The sequence below is a fragment of the Phycomyces blakesleeanus genome (assembly GCF_001638985.1).
Source record: "Phycomyces blakesleeanus NRRL 1555(-) unplaced genomic scaffold PHYBLscaffold_11, whole genome shotgun sequence".
NCBI lineage: Eukaryota > Fungi > Mucoromycota > Mucoromycetes > Mucorales > Phycomycetaceae > Phycomyces > Phycomyces blakesleeanus.
Genome location: NW_017265144.1, coordinates 1,356,426 through 1,378,774, shown reverse-complemented (window position 1 = coordinate 1,378,774; position 22,349 = coordinate 1,356,426). Strand labels below are relative to the sequence as shown.

At 34.4% G+C, this 22,349-nt stretch overlaps 6 protein-coding genes across 6 annotated transcripts; 3 read left to right on the top strand and 3 right to left on the bottom strand.

The window, feature by feature from the left end:
- Window positions 1-959: 959 nt before the first annotated feature.
- On the top strand, window positions 960-4,549 carry PHYBLDRAFT_63776 (hypothetical protein; the record flags this gene model as incomplete). The annotated part of the gene is made up of 8 exons (XM_018441179.1): window positions 960-2,193; window positions 2,269-2,774; window positions 2,937-2,962; window positions 3,050-3,177; window positions 3,278-3,413; window positions 3,562-3,615; window positions 3,773-4,163; window positions 4,235-4,549. The coding sequence occupies 8 exons, from the start codon at window positions 960-962 to the stop codon at window positions 4,547-4,549; spliced, it is 2,790 nt and encodes a 929-aa protein (XP_018291569.1).
- A 964-nt stretch (window positions 4,550-5,513) lies between these two features.
- PHYBLDRAFT_95282 (hypothetical protein) lies at window positions 5,514-5,732 on the top strand (the record flags this gene model as incomplete). The annotated part of the gene is made up of 1 exon (XM_018443890.1): window positions 5,514-5,732. A coding segment is annotated over one exon (219 nt), but the record flags the coding sequence as incomplete, so codon positions are not given.
- A 3,154-nt stretch (window positions 5,733-8,886) lies between these two features.
- On the bottom strand, window positions 8,887-10,093 carry PHYBLDRAFT_187130 (hypothetical protein). The gene is made up of 2 exons (XM_018439331.1): window positions 9,968-10,093; window positions 8,887-9,914 (listed from the first exon to the last, which is right to left on the bottom strand). Exons 1-2 carry the CDS (start codon window positions 9,993-9,995, stop codon window positions 9,592-9,594), a joined length of 351 nt encoding a protein of 116 aa, XP_018291567.1. The 5' UTR covers window positions 9,996-10,093; the 3' UTR covers window positions 8,887-9,591.
- Window positions 10,094-13,697: 3,604 nt separating this feature from the next.
- Window positions 13,698-14,833, bottom strand: PHYBLDRAFT_63773 (hypothetical protein; the record flags this gene model as incomplete). Its single annotated transcript, XM_018441178.1, has 3 exons — window positions 13,698-14,001; window positions 14,204-14,291; window positions 14,488-14,833. 3 exons carry the CDS (start codon window positions 14,831-14,833, stop codon window positions 13,698-13,700), a joined length of 738 nt encoding a protein of 245 aa, XP_018291566.1.
- Window positions 14,834-14,858: 25 nt separating this feature from the next.
- On the top strand, window positions 14,859-15,505 carry PHYBLDRAFT_145916 (hypothetical protein; the record flags this gene model as incomplete). Its single annotated transcript, XM_018431561.1, has 2 exons — window positions 14,859-14,864; window positions 15,056-15,505. The coding sequence occupies 2 exons, from the start codon at window positions 14,859-14,861 to the stop codon at window positions 15,503-15,505; spliced, it is 456 nt and encodes a 151-aa protein (XP_018291565.1).
- On the bottom strand, window positions 15,497-17,853 carry PHYBLDRAFT_168873 (hypothetical protein; the record flags this gene model as incomplete). Its single annotated transcript, XM_018435955.1, has 7 exons — window positions 15,497-15,597; window positions 15,641-15,685; window positions 16,208-16,329; window positions 16,387-16,466; window positions 16,522-16,566; window positions 16,738-16,812; window positions 17,737-17,853. 7 exons carry the CDS (start codon window positions 17,851-17,853, stop codon window positions 15,497-15,499), a joined length of 585 nt encoding a protein of 194 aa, XP_018291564.1.
- Between the last annotated feature and the right edge of the window lie 4,496 nt (window positions 17,854-22,349).

The window sequence follows — 22,349 nt, the reverse complement described above, 5'->3', positions numbered from 1 at the left end:
TAGATATCACGAATGCCGACATTGAGCACCCAGACACCCACACACGAATCAGACCAAGAGATCATGTCACATTTCCACTCCAACTCGAACAAATGTTCGATCCACCCATGCCACCTTCAACTGGCAACGAATCCGTCCAAGACGAAGAAGGAAGCCCGAAATCAAGAAAAGAACGCATAATTAGATACATTCACCAGAAATTCCCTAGTCGTGTTGTTCGTCGAGTTCTTAAATGCACAATCGCCTACTTCCTTTCGACCTTCTTCAGTCTCATTCGCCCGGTTGCTCACGCGCTTGGCCCGGCTGCGTTTCTCACAACGGTGGGCATGCTTTTCAGCCATCCCGGTCGAAGTATGGGTGCTCAATTCGATGCTACCATCACAGCAGTGCTCGGTGTTGGAGTGGCATTACTTTATGCCTTTGCAGCCTTGGGATCTTCATCTGCTTATAATAAACGCCACCCTGACACTTACATTGATGATCCTGTTGGAATGGCATTCAATGCACTGTTTCTGTTTGTAGGGGTCTTTGCTGCCCAGATGTTACGTCAGATCTATCCAAAACTGTATTTTTTTTCATTGAAGTTTATGATGGTCCAGATGTTCAGTTTGACAGCTGGAACAAAATACATAAATCTCCCTTACAATATTCCATTAAATTACGGTATTCCCATGGCAATTGGAGCAGGACTCTCACTTGTTGTCAACCTAATCATATGGCCCGAAACTGCCGTTGATGGATTAGGCAAGTAACACCACATTACAACAAAACCCAGGATAAAGTTTATTGATAAAGGCGCTACATTATATAATTATTATCTATGTGTGTGTTTGTGTGTGTGTGTGTGTATTTTTTTATTTGTCTTTTTGTGCATATTTTTTCCTTTTTTGTTTTTTGTTTTGTTTTCTTTAGGGCGTGCGCTTAAAGAAACTATCACTGGAAGTAGAGAGATGTTACATATGATCACAAAGCAGTTCTTTTTGGATCCAGAAGCGGAGATGGTGTCGTCTGAAATAGTTGATGCGGCTGCTGCAAAGATGCGAGTGGGAATGACTAAGGTCAAGACAGCGTATCGTGAAGCCAAATACGAGATCTCGTACTCCTATATTCGGCCCCAAGAATTGGTTGGGATCCGAAGATCTATGGACTCGCTCACCAAGCATCTAAATATTCTCGGAAGTTGTCTCAAAAGCGAACGCCAGTTATTCGAAACTGCGTTAGAGAATCTGGATCAAGGAGTGACCGAGAGCGAAAGTGAAGACGAATACTGGACTATCCATTCGATGCCCACACAGCAGGGCAAAGGGGACAGTAGCAAACGAAGAAGTCGATGTGATTTAGAGGCAACTTTGCGTAAAGCAGCCACATTTGCTGCCAACGATTATGCACAGTCTGGCAGATACCACAGTCCAAAGTCTTCGCGCCAGAACTCTAGAGCAAACTCGAGACGGACGTCGATTGACGAAGACTACACTGAACAGAACCAAAGATCCGTCAATTCGATGCGTTCATTCATGTCTTCTGCCAAGATCGCCTCACCAAAGGGACAGCTCCCGAGAAAGACAAAAAAGAAAGACAAATCAAACCGACATGTATTGGTCTCTTACCTCGAGAGCCTCAGAGACCCTTTGATGTTGCTGTCTGTAGAATGTGCTGAGGTCCTGGACTGTATCTCGGACAGTATTGCGATCGAATTGGATATGGAAGACGACAGTGACAAATCTATTCGGGAAACCTGGTATTCATACTTGCGTCATGTCTTCAAAATCAGAAGTCAGGAACAGATCATAGCCAATACAAAAGCCAGTCAACGGAGACACGCATCAGAACCTTGTAATTGTGCACAATCACTGCATGAAGCCATCGGCGAATTTGACAAGGCCGAGAGACAACGGATGGACATGCTTTATGGATACTACAAAAAGCAGCTTGATGGGCCTGACATGCCACTCGGTGTACGAGAAGAACTGTCCCTGGTATTTTTCTTTATTTTTACCTTGAGAGAAGCGGCAAACAAGTTAGAGTACATGGCTCTGGAAATGGATGTTTTGCGAAAGAATTCACAGGAAAGAATGCGAAATGGAAAAAAGCGGAAACATCTTTACATGCCACAACTGAACCAAAAATGGTGGCACAAGTGGGCAAGTTGGAGTAATCATCAGAGTACACGCGATAAAGGAGGAGAAGCATTTGGTAAGACACATACATATGAATGTATATATATATATATATATCTTTTATTAATCAACAGTTATCATTGATCTGTAGGTAACCTAACATATCATATGCCAAAGAGTCAAAAGAAAGTAGACGCAGAAGACGAATATCGTCTCACAAAGATCCAGACTCACACCAGCTTTAAGCGTACGGTCTTGCGGAGGGAATCAGTCTTGATCAAGATTGGGTCTCACAACAGCAGCAATAAGTCTGCAATCACAGAATCACCGACCACACTACGAAAACGCTTCTTCAGGAACCCTCACCCTTCAATATCCACCGATCGAGAGTCGGAAAGGACAGATATAGATGAACCGGAATCCAAAGGTCTGGAACACGATGTTGAAGCAAACGAAAAAGAAAATGCGGATGAAAAACCACCATTTGGATTACGTGTTCGTTACAGAGTGTGGCGAACAGTCCAATACATGGAGAGATACGAATTCAAGTTTGGGCTCAAGATGGCATTAGCAGTGTCTTTGCTGTGTGTTCCTGCTTTTGTTCCTGCGTCAACTGGTTGGTATTTGGCCTTGAGAGGACAATGGGCGGCGATGACGGTAATTAACTATACTCCAAAATACAAAACAAAAAAATAAAGGTGCACATGCACACAAAACACACTCACTAACACTAACACTAGCATGGACACCCACAATGTACAATACATAGGCATGATGTAATTTGACTAATCATGCTTTTATACTTTATTTTATATATAGGTTATTGCTATCATGAATCCAACAAGGTAACTGTTGTTACTTTTATTAGTATTATGAACCTTATAATTCTATATTTACTGATTGTTGATAATTATCATTTTGGTTAATCACAGCGGAGGCACGTTACAAGCTGGCGCGTGGAGAGTTGTAGGAACAGTGACTGGTGCTATGGTGGGGTGGGCAGCACTAGAAGCTGGAGGAACAAGTCCATACTTGTTGGCATTTTTTGCTGTAATATTAGGTGAGTGTTGCATAGGTCATTAATAGTTTGACACAAATGGTTATATTTAAGTCATACTTAAATTTAAGTTGACTCTTTGTCTATATATGTGTGTGTGCAGCTATACCCTTTTTTTATATCCATTTGGCCAGTGGGTACAACAAGGTTGGAGTTGTTGTGCTTATATCATACACGGTTGTGGCTCTTAGTCGATATTCTAACCCGAATCCAAATGAAACTATTGCGGAAACTGTGTGGTAAGTGAACTAGACCAAATCTTTACTTGATGCCAAGCAATACTATTATGCAAAAGAAAAAAATTATTAAAAAAAAACAGCAATAGTAAAAAATCATCCTCACAACCCACTAATTATTATTGAACTTTATTTTTCTGTATATTTTCAGGAAAAGAATTACTACTATGGTTGTTGGTATTTTGGTCGCCTTGTGTCTAAACTGGTAATTGTTTTATTTATTTATTTATTATATTTTTAATATACTCTATGTAATTCAATTCAATTCAATTCAATTCAATTGTTGTTTAAGTCAAGTTAGATTTTAGTTGAGTTGAGTTGAATTCTTGTCTAACACAAGACTCTTTTATGTATATATATAGGATGGTTTGGCCATTTATTGCCCGCCACGCCACAAGAAAGTCCATCGCTGCCGTGATCAGCGAACTTGGTGACTACTACAGCTACCTGATGGGCACGTTTTTCTACCATGATCCAATGTTTCCACCAACAGAAGATGACATTAAATTTGGTCAAAAGATGGAAAGAAACATCCAATCTTCTATAGATTCCTGCTCTACACTTTTGGAACTCACAGACCATGAGCCGAGATTCAAAGGTCCATTCCCAAAAGAGTTTTACCAAGAGATGATCATATCGACTAGAAATTTGTTGGATCGCATGATGAGTATCCGAGTAGCACTTGAGAAAATGCCGCAGTCTGTTAAAAGAGATCTTTGCTCTAAAGAGTATTATACCTACAGGCGAGATTTGGTAAGAAAGAATTAATGTTAAATATATATATCTATATGAATACTGATATATGCGAATATATATATATATAGATGTCTTCTATGATATTGCATTTCTACACTCTTTCATCCTCGTTAAGATCAAAAATCCCGTTACCAGTCTATATGCCTTTTACACGAAGTTCCCGAGCAAAACTCAACCGGAAGGAACAAGAGGGACACACTGGCGAGCGATGGGTTAAATTGAGTAACCTAACTTGGTTTGCTACAGCCTGTGCAACTGAGGAAAGCATCGAGGAACTTGAATACCTAAGTAATCTAATCAAGTTCATCGTTGGGGAAAACAAGTATGCGGATAGAGCAAGAAGAATTGATTCGCTTATGGGAGAGGACTCTCTTGCAACCTAGGTGTTATTATCTGTGGCCTACAAAATAAGAGAAAGAAACAAAATGAAATAGAATGGAGAGAAATAGAATGCTTTGTAGAAAATTTCCCCTCAATTAACCAACCCACACATACACGTATACACACTTTTGTATGTATATATATATATATATATATCCACCTTGCTTAAATTACCATATTGTACCAAATATTAATAACAATAATACTTAATTACTTTAATAATAATAATAATCGCATAACTTTTATGAGTGTATTATTTATAATACTCAAAATCTCTTTGGACTCTAATCACACCCAATGTATTGTATTGAACTTTATTGTTAGTGGGTGAAATATATAGTACCTTGAGAGGCGCTATGAGTTTAATGGTTGTTCCGACCCCTTTAAAGCAAATCAATCAAGATTTGACAAAGGTTTTCTTAGGCACGGTTAATTTAATTCTCAGACTGTGAGTGTATCATGCACAAGAGATTCAGAATATGCGAGAAGACTGGGACTGCCCTTTTTTATATACATAATATATATATATATTTTAGAAAAGTAAAGTAAAAAAAAAAAGAAAAGAAAAGAAAAGAAATACCCCATCCCAGACAATATTATTCTTATTGGTACTGTTATACCATATTACTATTTTACAACAACAAAACCAACAACAACAAAAACACTACCACCTAAAAATAAAAATAAATTAAAAATATGCAACGAATAATTCGCTCAGCATCAAGTGTAAAGATTGGTCATCGTCAACTTGGACTCATCGGTTTGTCCTCCAAGCCAAGAGCCACAGCATATTTCAATCGTTGTTGCACCATAGCACCCTTGACATGTCACAACCAGAACCGCCAGACAGTCTTGACCGCGTTTTCTTTGCTCAATCGCTCGTCACTCCACACATGTTCTAGTCAGCGCGACGAAAATAGATCTGTGATGACCAATCTTGGTGCAGCAGAGGATGATGTAGATCCAAAGGACAAGATTATGATTGGGTTTACATGTAAAGTGTGTGATGAACGGTCACAGCATGTCATGTCAAAACTGTCTTACACAAAGGGTGTTGTTCTTATCCAATGTCCAAAGTGCGAGAATCGCCACCTGATTGCTGATAACCTTGGTTGGTTCAGAGATACGAAGGTTAATGTTGAGGATCTTATGAAAGAAAATGGTGAAGAAGTTAGTAGAGTGGTTGTTACAAAGAAGGAACAATGATAAAAAAATAAAAAATAAATATATAAATTTGGTAATATAATTCTCTATATCCATCTATTTATTTATTTATTTATTTATTTATTTATTAATGTTTTTGTACAAATCTGATATCTTAACTCTATCTACATGTCTACTGACATCTATCGTGAATTATTTTTTGTAGAACTCTTTCAAAGATGTTGAATATTCTTTAAATTCCCTTTTATATATACATAGATATTCTATTTTGTACACATTTTAAGAATCAACATTTATTTTATGTTATTTTATATATCAAGATAGATTTGATATTTTATCCAAATTGAGATAAAAAACAACAATCCTGATTCGTTTCCATGGATATTTGATTTTTGTGTATATTCACATGTAATCTGAGTGTAGACAACGACAAAAAAAAAAGAGTTATTTTCGGGCTTGTATTTATCATTGTTTATCTTGGTAGATAAGAGCTAATTTTTTTTTGATACATTTATTTATCACTATAGATACCAATTTATCACTATGGATACCAATTTATATCTATTTATCTATCTATCTATCTATGTAATTATAATAATAAATTCCTTGGTATACAAAAGCTTATATTCATATTCATATTCATATTTATATGAAGCAAGATATCCGAGTGGTTAACAATTTCTACTGTGTATCTGTCTGTTTTCATTTCTTGTGACCCCTCACATCTCTTCTCTTCTCTTCTTTTTTTAGCTTTGGATTAGTAAGATAATAATAAGCAAAGGAGTATTCTTTTTATTATTATTACAAATATCGGCAATTAGTTTCTATAACAATGATAATAGTGACGATAATGATTATAATAATGAAAATGATTACAATACTTATAATGTTTGATTTAATCTCGGAAATCTGAGGGAAAAAAAAACAATAAATGTTCTGTATAACGTCTTCTTTACCAGGGCTTACGAGATCAAGCGACAGATATTGGGGTGTTAATAGACCGCAGAAAGACAAATGTAGAATGTATCTTTAGTACAAGTATTTTTTTTTCTTCATTGCAAATAACGTTGAATACATTTCTGCACGTGTGTAAAGGTTGTGGAACAGTAATTATATATATGTGTGTGTGTACTCGTTACCAAAACAGATTGAGGTTTGTGTTCCTGTATTCAAGGGAATGATCATGGGGCTTTTTATTTATATATATATATATATTACTCCTTACCGATGTCGCGGCAAGTTTATTTCCTTTCCTAACTACACACAATGACAGTGACGTTGGCATTGGCAGTGGCAGTGGCAGTTAGGGAGATAGTAACTTTATTAATTGCCATTGCCATTGCCATTGTCATTACCACTATCTACTTTAAAAATCAAATCAAATCAAATAACAATAATTGTTTTTAGATGATGTCACAATATGCTCGAGGCAAATAAGTAAAAAGAGAGAGAGAGATTCATAAAGTCATTCAATGATGATAGGCAACAATCACCTTGTAATGCTTTTATTATTGGCTACCCGAGATATTAAAATTTCCATTTTGAGGAATTTAAAGGCAATAACAAAAAAAAGGGGGGGGGGGGGACTTTTGTATGGTACATATATATATATTTTCTTTTAGTAGATCAAGACCAATGTAATTATTTTAATCAAGAGATTATTATATATAGTTTATAATAAACATTAGATTTTGACTTTTGATCAAATTTCAAGCACTTTTTTCTTTCTTTTATATGATATGGTTTGCTCTATTGCTTGGATAGCATGATGGCTTGTAATGAAGTCAGAGCATTTGGTGACCTTACTATTTTGTTTCTGGTTGTCCCGATATTCCTGCTGCTGGTGGTGGTGCTGCTGCTGCTTGCGACTACTAATATCACCACCACCAATGGTACAAATGTCACTGTTTCCAATTAAAAGGGCCAGCCAATATATGTACATTTGAATTGTACTTGAAAGTGTTTTCTCCTTTCTTTTGGTTATTGATTAATATTACTCATTTCCATTCAAATATAAAAAAAAAACCAAAACTGACATGAGTCCTGGTACAAATGATACAGATAAAATGGAAAGAAAGAAACAAGACAGATACTAACTTGTAGATGTGAGTAACGTAAATTGATCTCTAGGATTATTCTTTGGTGTAATGTTTTTAATTTTTGTTTCCTGTTTGAAGATGTTCATTTGACCTGAATAAAATATTTATATATAAAAAATAAATAAATAATATTCTTTTTGGTGTCACCATATTTCGTCAGACTAATAACTATAATGGTTGTAATTATAGTATAAAATAAAAAATAAATTATTATTATTATTTCATTAGTGCTAATTACACGTTTCAAACTTCTCTAATTACCAATTATTATTTTTCAAAATTTTCTTTAAAATTTTCTTCTGTGTATGTTATTTCAAGATCGAAAGATTAGTGGCGCTTATTTTAAGGCTTTTGGGGGGGGGGGGGGGGTTTAATATTTCGGGTGGAAGGTTGAACAAGAAGAACCCATGCTGTATTAATAATTAATCTTTGGTTTTGTAATAAAAGAAAAAACAACATGGCACTTTTATATTTCTTTGAAATTACGTAGAAGAAATACTATATACATATAAAAAAGTACCCTGACTTGTAATTGCGTAGGTGATTTGTTCCAATTGTCCACCAACTCAGATACGTAAAAAGATTTTTAAATAATTTTATATTACCTACCCGATTACTATCCTCAGTTTTGCTTTTGTGTGTGTGTATATCTAATTATGAGTATAAAGAGGTATTTATTTATATAAGTATATATAAATTATTTTCTTTTGCTTTCACTACCCCAAAGCAATAATCTATATAAATATAAAATAAATACAAATATAAAAAATAAAATCTATTGGAAACTTCTTGTAGAACCGGACTTGCGATTGAAAACAGAATTCGGGATGTAACTTTCTATATATAAAAATATATAATCTGCTGCCTTGGTTGTGTCACCTTTTATTTAATGCACGGCAAAAAGAAACCCTCTCTTTCTTTTTATTTATTTTATTTTATTTTTATTGGCGGAGATATATCAAATACACACATAGATACATAGATACATAGATACATAGACACATAGCAACGACAAGAAGTAATGACTGGTAATTTTTATATCATTGGAATTGGAGCTATAAAATACTGGGGTAATTGAAATGTAACATTTTCATTGTATTTTTTATTATTATTATTATTATTATTTATATATTTTATTTATGTGTGTAATTGCATAGAATAAACATTTGTACGCATATATTCTCCAAAATAAGAGCAATATTTATATTTATATTATTGTATATTTGTAATAATTATAAATTGCAAAAAGAAAATAAAAAATAAAAGAAAGTGGCATATGGTAGATTAATATTGAATGAATTGGAGAATGTACAGATGAGAAATATAGTAAGTAAAGAGGCGTATTAAAAGGAAGAAATAAAGAAAAAAATATATAGTAGTAGTAATGATAATGATAATGATAAATAAAGTCTAAGTTATGAATAATCTTGGTAAGAGATGATAGTTGTTTTTAAAAGCATTTAAAGCCAAAGTCTATAAGAATAATAATGAAAATATAAATAAGAATGTAATGCTTGGCGCATTTAAGTAAATTTGATGAATATAAAATTATTTTCCATTGTCCATTGTTCATTATGCGTGTAATGTATATTGTGTGCGTGTGTGCGTGTGTGCGTGTTTGCGTGTGTGCGTGCAATGGTGCCGTAGTTGAAATATCGATAGGACGCAGAGGAGATAGTAAAAGAAAATAAAAATAAGGGCATGATGACAATGGGCTTTGGCTGAATTTGGTTGGTTGAATTTGGTTGACTTGGTTGGCTGATAGTAAAGCTTTGGATTATTTAATAGGCTGTGCCTGGTCTAGTTGGTGATGTCGGGGACACAGGATACATGTATGTTTCACCAGATGATTCAGAGGACATATCTCCCCCATCATCAGAAAAGTAACGCTGCATTTGGGCCATGGTGTCGCTGTCATAGGGCAGTTCTTCGTTTTTCCATTTGCAACTCGAACATTCGTATCTGACCCGCATGTTGTTGGCGATGCGCTTATTGAGGACGATCAATTGTGTCTCGGATCTAATGAGTTGGACTGATAATTGTTTGCAGCGAGGGCAAGAGTGGCTGGCATGTTCTAAAGAGATCTTCTTTCCGGGATTACCGACTATAACGTTTAATGTTAGTAAACTATCAATAGTCATTTGATTAATCACTTACCAAAGACAAAACTGGTGTTATTAGGCATAGTGATATTTAAAGAATAAGAAGAATAGATTGTGAAAGGGAAAGACAAGTAGGTATGTTTTTTTTAAGTTTTTTTTGTATAGTGACGGGTTGTATTGGAACAAGTTCCTAATGGTAAGAAAGAGACTGCGATGTGGGGCAAGAGGGATATAAAGAAGGAAAACCGAAAATCAGGGGCAGATTGGGAAATAATTCAGTCCTTTATATACTAATTTTTTTTTTATTGTTTGTGCGGAAATCAATTTAATAGGTTGACCGTGGATACCATTTTTGTACTGCGGAACAAGAAAGAAAACAAAAAATTCGTTGCCACGTTTTTCCATTTTTTTTTGCTTGTTTACTCCGCGCTGGATTTCATATATTCGGCAACTGTTTCCTTATCCCTTTTAACCCAAGCGTCCGTGCATATTACTATAGTATTATTAGTGGTTTAGTTTTACATTTTATTTGAAACAAATGACTATATCTTGAAATAATCAAGAATTATAGTTTATCCACAAATTGAAACAAAGACTATTATATATATATATATATATATATATAGATATTTCTCGATCATTCATTCTTTATATCCTACCGTATTATAAGGATAATGAAAGTATCAAAATAAAAAACAATCGGAAATGGTTCCAGGCGGACTTGATGTATTTTTAAAGATATAGGTACAAAAAGAAAAATATAGAATATACCAAGTTCATTAATACATATATCTAGTACGACTAATGGCGTAATATATAATAGTTAAATTTGCAATCAATTACAGAATTCATAGCAAAAAGAACAGCAAGAAAAAGAACAAGGACAAGAACGGGGAAGGAAGGAAGTAGAATAAGTCACACGTGGATAATATTATAATTCTATCAGCCATAGTATAAAAATTATAAAAATAAAATAAAAAAATCTCTCCGTATTTCTCACTCCCCCCATGATGAAATTAAATCCATTCCCTATTGCTGGTTTTTCGGATTGGATCTAAAGATATAAAGTAAACCCAGTAATTGCCATTTGATCATCGTCCAATTACCATCCTCGTAATAAATCACATAGCCATGATTAATTATTATTCACGTCATTTTATATACATGGTAGGTATTCAATAGACAGCCATATAACCCACATATGTACTTTTTCTTTTCTTTGCTTAACCAAAATATCTAAAGAGGTCCAACTATAATCATCATCATAAAAGGGCAAAGTATTATTTATTTATTTTTATATGTAATTGACTGACTTTAAAGAAATTATAGTTTCTTTAAACATAGGGCCTTAATTAGATTTTAATGTTACTCTTATACTCTAGCCTATAGCACATTTCATCATACGATATATTTAAATAATAAATAGCATTAACTGTAAGAAACATTATTGACCATCTTTGGTCTCCCTGTCTTGTTTTTCTTTTAAAATAACACATTGGGCGATCTATTCAAAAATAACTAAAAGAAAAAAACGAAGCGTTCCGAGCCAACCTACAGAGAGTCTATTTCTATTCTTTACAAAGAAATCGAGATACAACGAAATTATATGGCTTTGATGAATGATATTTATTTACTCAAATTAACAATTGCCTTGTAAATATCTCTGTGGACTATTAGCGGCTATAGACTATTATATTCACCTGTCTACACAATTTAAGTATTCAAAATATCCGCGAAAAGGGGGAGTAGGAGAAGAGGAAGTTTACTCTTTTATAATCATAATTATTATCATTAATAAAAATATAAATATATTTGCTCTTAATTGGTGCCGTAGTTTTTATTCAATTGAATTAATTCAGAATAATAATAACAATTAAAGATTGATATATACATATTTACATACACATTCAATCCATAAGAATACAAATAATAATAAAATCCTCCAATCTAAATAAAGTAAATAAATTTCTTTCTATGTATAGGAATTGTACTTCTTTATCTTATTTAAGGAATATTTAATTATGGTACACAGTAAAGTATAAATAAATACATATTTCAACAATCTAAAAATAAAAGATACAAAAAGGTCATATACAATGCTGACCAATTCTTTTGTAGATAAACAAAGAACAGAAAAAACGGTTGCCAATGGTTACAGTGGTTCTAGAACATGTGGACCATAAAGATCTGTGTTGCTTAACAACAACAACAACAAAAAAAAGAGATCAATTTGAGTATTTCATGGCATATAGCCCAAAAGAATATGCCTTTTCTTTTGATTTTATTAGAGAAATTTTGTTTCAAAATATTACAATTGAAACAGTTCTTTTACTCTTTGGTTCTTTTGTGTAAATAGAACAATCTATCGATATTCCTTGCGCTTCTATTGATGTTCCTCATACTTCCACTCATCTTCTTTCACTTTCAAAAGGCTTTTATTTACCAAAACTTGCTTTTTATCTCTCCTCTGGTTTATTTAACGACTAGATGTCATTAACCTTTTCTTATGTTTTGAAAACTTGCTCATAGAAAATAAAGCAATATTTTTCTCTAAAAAAAACAGTGAGATCTGATTGAATATCATATCAATATGTATAAATCTTACAAATGTAGACTGAATCAGATCCCCAAAATAAAAGATCGATTAGGATTGTTTGAGATAGGACAAAGCTCCTTCAAAGAACTAATTCTTTTCCAATTATCCTTAAGAACACCCACAAATTAGCTAAAAAGTAAATCAGTTCAGCGTACAAAGAAAAAATGTAGTAAGACACACAAACACACAGTGATACACAGTGAGCAAGTGAATAATTGAACGATTTAGTAAATGAATATTTGTTTGTTGTTTCTTTCTACTTTAAAAAAGAAACATCATGGTTCAAGGTATAAGCCATGTCTTTCTTCTGCTATACTACCCATTACTTACATTACTTTACCTCGAGAAAGAAAATAATAATAATAACTTTATTAATCAAAAGCAAAATATACTATGGGCATTCAAGTGCAAATAAAGGTACAAGTAAAGTACAAATCCGAGCATAAACGGATGATTCACTCTATTAAATATTTATTTGGATAGAGACAACCAACAATGATATCCTTGTGTACAAGCCTTAGATTATATACAAACTTATGTATTTCTGCAAGAGATCTCTTGACACAAATTTTCTTAAAAAATATAGAAAGTAATTTAAACAGACCATATGATACTTATCATTTAGAGAACAAGTTTACTTTAAAGAAAGGTATAGCTTATATTTTGTTTTTTAAAGTTTTGTCTTTCCTTTATTTGTTTTGATTTACTGATTAATGTGGGAGTTTTAGATCTAACATATCACTTGTCTTTATTGTCCTGTTATTTTGTGTTATTTGTGCTATAGTATACTGTGATGTATCATTTTGTGGCATACAGTATTTTGTGCACCACCACGCTATACACCATATGTATTTAGAGCTGCATGAAGCTTATGTCCTTTATACTACAGATTTGACTAAATAATATGCCTTTACACATTCAGCATCATATGTCAAGCTACTCACTCATATATAGTCGACCATGTGAGTGTTTGAATATCAATAAAGTCTTTTTCATTATTTTATTATTAAATTTTAGCATTCATGCAAAATATCACAATTTTACCTTGCTAAAATATTATTAAATGAACAGAAAGCTTGAGATGCACTATGTAGTATACTCACCACAATTGAGTGAAGTACAGATTCCACAACCAAACACTGACTCATTTTTGCTAATAAATTTGGCGAGTTAGCAATCCCCCGAACTATTACACAACAGGGATTTGCATTACTGGAATTTTAATAGTAAAAGATATAAACAATATTCTTTTGTCTCTAAAGAATAACACTCTCACAGTATCAACTTTTCCCATTATTGATACTATCCTAATAACAGTCCCAGATACCTCTAACGCAACACGTTGATCCACGAGTTCAGGCATCAACCAGCCTAACTTTTTTTTAATTAACCGCCATTCAAAGGCAGTTACAACAGGTACACCTGGAGAGCGTGCAAATCCTTGTCCTCTGTGCTGACAAACACCGGCAGGAGAATAGAGTGTTTTCCTCGGACTACCTCAAATGTACAGTTGCCGAACGACATTCTCAAAAAAATATTAACAATCTTCGCTATTCCTCTACAGATCACTTGCACATTGATATTGATGGCATGGCTGAGACGGCTGCTGCATGTTGTGAAGCTCCGTATACACATAAACAAATAGACTAGATACCCATAGACGATTCACTTAACAACCTACCCCAGGATATTTACCTCTCAGATACCAGACGTTCCTCACTGGCAGCCACATCTTTTGGTGACAACATACGAGAAGGAGTTTCTCGGTCTCCAAGAAGAAGCCCTGTATGACTATATAGACTCCCTTATAAAATTCTTCAATTAGTATTCAACTATCCTTCCTGCACCCAGATACTTACCCAAATGTACATCAAAGTTCTCATTAGTAGTCAATTCCTGTCATCCTGGCAAACAATTTGTGCGTTCCTGCTACCAAAGAAAGGTGATCTTTCTTAGTTGAAGATCTGGCGACCAATTACCTAGATCAATGCTGATGCTGAGGATTTCCCTGGCCTTCTTAAAACCCGCATAATCAGAGCCACTAGATCCATTGTATCCCCGTACCAAACTGGGTTCATCTGTGGTTGTTTTCTTACTGAAAATGGTAAACCCACAAAGCTGGTTATCCGCCATGTTAATCCCACTGGTCATTCCTGAATCGGCTTTCTCTTGGATCAGAGAAAAGCTTATTATCGAGTTAACTCTGACTATCTCAAGCAAATTATTGCCCAATTCATTCTTCTTTCTTCCATTATAACCTGCGCTTCTAATATTTTCTTCTCTTCCAGCCTTAAGATTGTCGCCAATGGCTTTCTTTTTTGCCATTTTTGCCAAGTGTGCGGATTAAGGGATGGCGGTATCATGTATCCTGTCCTGTTTAGCCTGTTCTTTGGCCCACTTTTGCACCAACACATGCACGATCCATACTTTCCTGGAATTGACATACAAGACACTTTCAACTAGCCCTCTTATCCCATAAAGCTATTATTCTATGTCGACGATCTTTTGGTTTACCTTTCGCAGGTCCAAGATATATTCTGATCACAGCACCATCTCGCCACCTCGCCACCTCGCCACCTCGCCACTTCCGCCTCTGCTTCAACTGCACGTATCAATTTTCACAAGACCCAAGTATTTTCTCTGTCGGGGTTTCCTCACAGTCGTTGGATAAACACCCTTTACAGCTTACAGACTGTTGACTATCAGGATAACCACTCTCCTGAATCTATTCGCTACCTTGGCTCCCTAGTCATTTCTTTTCTCACTCAATGCAACCCCTTCTGCTCACAAATACTAGCCATGATAGAGCATATCTTACACATCCTCCTCTTCAGTGCCTCGTCTATCCGCAGTCGCACTGCCGTCCTAAGCTCTTTTATCCTCTCAAAACTCTTGCAGGTTTTTCATGTTTTATTTGTTCCCGATACCTTTTTCGCAAATGCTGAACATCTCATGACCCGTTTTCATCAACACCGAAGCTTCATCCCATTAAAATGAGCGGATTGAGGACTTTGAGTCGAAAATTTCAGCAAGGTGCTCTTCAGCTTCATTGTCTTTGACCTCTGTTTCACTCTTCTTCTCTTTCTGGTCTGGCAATGTCTTGGTCGATACAACCTCTTCGTCATTATTTACCTGATACCCATCCTATTCTTCGTTTCATTTTTCCTGACCTCCGACCTATTCGATTTTAGTCATATAACAGTTCTTTCTTTAAACTTTTTGCCGCGTGTGATATCTAGCCTCATGATTCTGGCTACACTGTGGTAAATCCGGTAACTTGTATGGATATTCTTCTGAGTTCTGTCTCTTTTATTCCATACAGTTTCTCTTGCCTTTAATTCTTCTTTGCGTCACCCTCAGATTCGGGATATCTACAAGATTGACACAAGCTTGGATATTCTTTCTAGACACGTATATTTTTCCTTCCCTCGTTCACCGCGCATTCTTTGCAAAATATATCAGCTTATAGATGACAACTCACTCTCCTTTCAAACATCCCTTCCTCGTGCTTCTCTATATAAAAAAACCTGGACTGTTCAATTTGGTGACCTGATGATGCGCAATGGCTCCAAAGTGGATTCTTTTACACTTTTGTCCTTCCATATGCATCTTGCAATATCTGCTTACGGTTATTTCATCGCAAGCTTTCTTGTCAATCAGTCTTCTATACAGTGTTCCTACTGCATTTCCATCTCATACTTGGCCTTTCTTTGCAAATAGAGACACTTTTTTTTCCAAAACCATATCTCTTTATATAACCCTCTCGAACCTCTTCTTTGGCAGATGTTTTGGCACACGCATTTTGTATTTTTCTCTCAAACCTCCGATAGTCACAATGTATTGTACAAGTTTACCTTCCCATTTACCCTTGAACTCACTCTATAGCCCGCTTCCATACTTGGTCAAGTTCTTTTCGCTTTGTAGCAACACCATTGAGATCTTGTATATGATAAATCTCCTTTTCGTTGCTACTAATGTCACCACCAGAGATAGTTTTCTACTTCACTACTTACACAGTAAAGGAAACCTAGATCAACACTCATTTTCAGTCTAGATATCTAGCAATTTAATATCTTATACTTCACAAAAACATTAAATCCAAAAAAAAACAAGTTTTAATACCTTTTAAGCCTTTTAAACAAGAGTCCCACCAACAAACCAGAGCTCTGCTACATACAAACAAAAAAAAACTACTGTATTTTCTTTGACTAACAAGAAAAATTATATACCTCTGTGCTGGAGTAATTAAGGTCATCAACCCTGAGGAGTATTCGCCAGTCAACACTTTGGAAGTGAAGAGTAGGCTGCATTAAATATTGTTAATCTTGAATGTAATCGATTGTGACGTTTAATTATTGTTTCTATTCTTGTTTGTAGGTCATTCACTACACAGTGATTAGGCTTTTGTTTCTATACGCTAATTAGCTAGTACCTAGTGTTATTTATTTATTTATTTTTAAAAAAAAAACGAATTTCGTCCGCTGAATTCGTTTCAATTTTTGAAACGGCCATCTCCTTGTATGCTTCGGAAATGGTGTCAACTACATTAAAAGCGTGTTAAACTTGTAAAATCACAAGCAACAGCATTCAATGTTCAAAAATATTATCAGTTGGGGGACTAATGTATGCAGATTGAGTTTTTTGTTTTCAATCTTCACACAAAGTCTTTTATTGTGAATTAGATTAAACAACTATTACGCGTAATTGTATTTTGAATGGTGAGATTAAAAGAGAGCCATTCAGTTCTAAAATCAGTCTACTTTGTGTAATAGCACAAATATTCAAGGAAAAGCTGTTTTTAAGCGGTACTTATAATCAAGTTCTTTCTACATTTGACATCTTGTAATTACCGTGTCAAGGTTATTAATTACTCATTATCATTTTTCTTCAACTTAAATGCATAATAAAAGACAGATGTTTTTTGGAGACATGGTTTTAAATAGTTTTTATTTGAAAGAAGATTTTATTTATTAACATCTATACTTATTACTATTATTACTATCTACTTAATTTTTCTATATATATAAAAAGGATACAAAGGGTTGTCAAGCTCTTAGTCCCCACACAAGGTGGCTCAATCTCCCCCAGGACGAAAACCTGGCTTGACGGCGAGGGAGGCGGACAGCAGAGTATTATCTCAGACTGAACTCATCACGCTTTTACAAGCGGCACAACTGCAGAGGGGGCCAAGGACTACACGGCATGAAGCACATGTAACACATCTTTACCCGCGCTTCACAGCAATGGCGTCCCGTCCATGACCCATGTCTGATGGCGCCACTTTGGGGCAAAGTACCAGCTGTCGTCACTGTTCTGTGGTCATCGGTTTTCATAACTACATTCATAGCTAGAAATTCCTAATCGACAGCCGCATTAAAGAAAGAAAGAGAAAAAACGAAAACCAGAAAAAAGGAGTACTTTTATCTTTTTTTCTTTACCACTCAAAAGAAAAAAAATAGATGGAACTATCCCAAAAAAGGGAAATTCCGTATGATTCCTAAAAGATTTTCATGCATAATCAGTCCATCAATCGATAGCCTAACATAACAACAGAAATACATCTTTGTACTTTGCAAAGAGTATTTTATTTGTTAATGTGCTATATACGCTATACCGCCTGTAACATAAAATCCAAGAGGCTATGTCTATTACTAATGGTGATAGTAATTTTAGTAAGATGTCTGTGTAGTGACATGAAGTAAAGAGAAAGAAAGAAAATAGTGGGGTAAATATTTTCATAAAAAAAACACAATTCAAGCAGTTATTTAATTCTGTGGTATACTTTTTTTTTATAAAGTCGTTTTTATAAAGGTATATGAAATATAGTTTTCGATTGAGGGATAGTAAAACAGACCAATATAGTCTAACACAAAAATGTGAAAAAAGTTATAGTAGACAGGTGTCAAATATTTGATATGTGTGAAGAGTATGAACATATGGCTATAGATTTTTATAAGGTGTGATTAGTCAATAAAATTGAAAAAGATGCTTTTTTTTATCATGCTGCCATATATACATACAAGCCCACCTATAAGATAAGGTAGGTCAGTTAAGCTCATTTTGTTACTGGATGTTTATTGTTAAGTAGACTTGTGATATTATTAGTTATCAACATTAGCTGCAAAGAAATATATATAAAAGGAAGGGCAAGGTAGTAAAGAAATATAAAATATTAAGAGCCAAAAAATCAATGCTAAGATAAAGAAATAAAGAGAGGCAAAGTAGCAAGAAAGCTTACTTTACTAATTAATATTATGGGAGCTTTTGCTGGGATGTCACATAATAGCTCTATTTAGTTGTATTGTTGATAGGGTTAGTGTGTGCTTATGTACTCACAATTTAGTCAGAAAGAATGTAAGTAGTTCATCTTGATGGTTTTTATAAAGAGCTTGTGGTCATTACATTGCAGATTTTGTTAAATTCTTCCTATAGATCGCAGATAATTTCCCCATTCAAGAAACAAAGACAATTACTAAACAGATCTAGCAAGCCCTCAAAGTCCTTTTATTTGGGATAATAATGACAGGCATTTTCTCATGTGTTGAGTAGGAACCGAGTGATTTGGCACCACCAAGTCCACCAAAGTTACAAACAGTTTACTGAGACTGACATATTTTAGTATATTTTGAGGGCGCAAGCAATTACATTAATATTTGGTATTATTGGGTCAAGTTTGAATAAGAAACTAAAAGTATTACCTCGTGAACGTTAACTAGGTCCATATCGCTCTGTTTAATAAAACTTGTATTGAAAGCAACGGCTTTACTGTAAATTTGTCTTCAGTTATATACTTCGCTGTACCAGCTTTTTATGTCTTATAATTTCAAAATCCAAAGTGATTAAACTTTCACAATAGCAAAATCATGGCATTGTGTTTTTGCTTTTTATGCGCTAGAATTTTTATTTAAACACTGTAATAAGTTTGGTGACTTTTATAAATATTCCTCTGGTTTTGGCCTACCTTCTTCCACACACAATCCCTACTCCCCCCTCATTTTTTTAGGCGTTCTTGTACACACATTTTGACTTTTAATCTCATATGTTCAATGTCTACAATGCATTATACAATTTGATCTTCCCACCTCTTCTTGATCCCACCTAGCTGTCTGCTCCCATTCTTGGCTCTGTTTCTAGCCTTGTGGCAACACAATTGAGTTTTTGTATTCAACCAATTAACTTTTTTTATCACCAATACTATCACTACATCCAATTCCCTATCACCCCGTCTACGTGTTAAAGAGGATTTCGATTAACACCCATTCCCTATATTTCTCTCTCTCAATTGCACATTTTATCTTATATTTTACGAAAACAAAAAAAACCAAAGACAAGTTGTGGCTCCTCTTATGTCTTTTTGAACAAGAGTCTCACCAATAAGCCAGAGCTTTGTTCCATAAAAACAAAACAAAACAAAACAAAACAAAACAAAAGTGGTATGTAAAGGTAGTCTTTATTGTTTTTATGTTGCAATGTTTACATATATATGACAAGTTAGTAAGATCTTATTAAGCTATTAAGATATTGAGATAAACCATGCTTCTTTGGATAATTAATAATTAATAAATGAAAGAGAGAAAAGGAAATAGATAAATAATGTAAAAGTTAATTGATACAATCTTTATATCTTTTAATTGATTTCTGCGTCAGCTGTAATGGCTATGTTCTTTCTAAGACTATTACATGATCAATTTGTTTGAATAGTGAACACAAAAAAAAAAGATTTAGAAAGACATAATATGTTCGGGTCAGCCGGAAGTTTGAAGACACATGCAACGTGTCAATGAAAAGGAATGTTTTATTTATATAAGCTTTTGATGAGAACAATGAAAGCAAGTCTATATACTAAGAAGATAATGTTGCCTGCCACAAATTTAAACTTGCAAAAGAGTGAAAGAAATGTCAGAATTTGATAGTGATAATAAGGCCAACCAGCAGCCTATATTTCAGCTTCATAGAGAACTTATAAAAGTATCTTCCCAGAAGAGTAAAAAAAAAGAGTCCAATCTTCAAATACCTTTAAGTTGGCAGTGACTACCCATGTAGAATAAAGAAGCTTTCTAGTTAAAGTTTGTAATACTAATTAAATGCCGATCCCTAATTGCATACATTAGATAAAGAAGAATTATGAAGGGGCCACTATACTATTTAAGTTAAATAGATTTAGCTTTTTTCTTTTTTCAAAAGCTACATCTTTCAATTTATCTGTTTTCAGACGAGGGTTTAAGACATGCTAGGTTGGTTTGTGCGGTATAAGGGTTGGTAAAAAAAGGTACAAACAAAAAAGAGGTGGCCAAATCAACACTCATAGACTTTGCACCAAATAGACAGTGTCGTTAAATGTTCTGAACTATTGCTCCCAAAAAAAAATAAGGACAAATCATGTCTCACATAGTTTTCCTGGCATATTCTGTTCATATTTCCTCCATGATACATTGAATAAATAAGCTGTATCTCCATGAAAATATATTTACAGTAGCTATAAATTATGCACGATATAGATAAGACATACATACATGTATTCCCTATAAGCTTTGTCTTATTTAATATGAAAAAATAGCATCTTACAAATTGAAATTTGGACAAATTTTCCAAATTTTGAGAAAATCCTGGTTCTGAAAAAGGCAACTTTGGGCCTGTTTCAGATGTCGGTTGTCAAATATAGCAACTTTATAAATGTCTCCATTTTTCTGGTGAGTTCAGAATATTTAACGACACTTCTATTACCATTAGTTTCACGTTTTAAGCAAGCTGTGGGTTTGTACTTATGTTTGTAAATTGTATTATAAATATTAAGAAAATTAAATAACTAGGACATAGCATAATAGGGGGTTTCACCAGCTTTGAATGTTGACTGTTGGATATAGCGGTAGTTTAATTCGGAAAATGATTGGCTATAACGAATCTTCAAAAAATGAAAAACGAGCATCCAAGCATCTAAAAAAATAGTTCGATACTCTAGATGTCGTGACTTAGCCGAAATTTTGTAAATTTTGTACTTTATGTACGATTGATGGCGAAGTTCATATAGAAGCAAAGTCAAAAATAAAGCATAATTAATCTATATAAAAGTAGTTATCTTGATACCAAATTATAGAAGTCTAACTTACTTGTGAGGAATTTGGGCACAGGCACTATATTTATGGGTACTCTAATCAAGCGTATTGTACACATGAATTTTGACGTATATGAGAGAAAACATATCAACCAAGGGTCATTAGGGGGTTTCACCAGTCTTTTTTCGATACTTATTACAGGATTTCCACTCCAAAAGTTATATTTTTTTTTCAAACTATATATTTTGCAAAATCAAAACTTTCATTTTGTGCTCCGACTATATATAAAAAAAAATCAATTTATTTTTGGCTATTTGTACATTGGGGGAAGAAGCTAATGCTATGATCAACCCAGCCTTGGCAGTTTTCCATAGCGATATGGCGGGAGCACTCAGCAATATACTCCAAGAATTGACCACATACCAACCCGGGCTTTCTCTTGACCAGTGTTTTGAGTTTGGAGAAGCACTCTTCAATCGGGTTTAGGAAAGGAGAGTATGGGGGGAGAAAGTGTAGGTGGTGTCGTGAATTAGCAAACAATTCAGTGACAAGGTGGGATCTATGGATCGAGGCATTATCCATAATGAAGTTGTGAGGGGCAGCATTACTGTGGTCGAGCGAATCCATAATCGTCTTTACAAATTCAACGAAAATTGGTCCTGTCGTGCCACCAGGGGTCAACTTCGCCTGCACACTCTCAACACCTTGGTAAGAAATACCGGCAAGAATTGAGATGTTTAGTCCCCTTTTCGACTTCGTCTTCACAATGCTGGTCTCGCCTTTCTTGG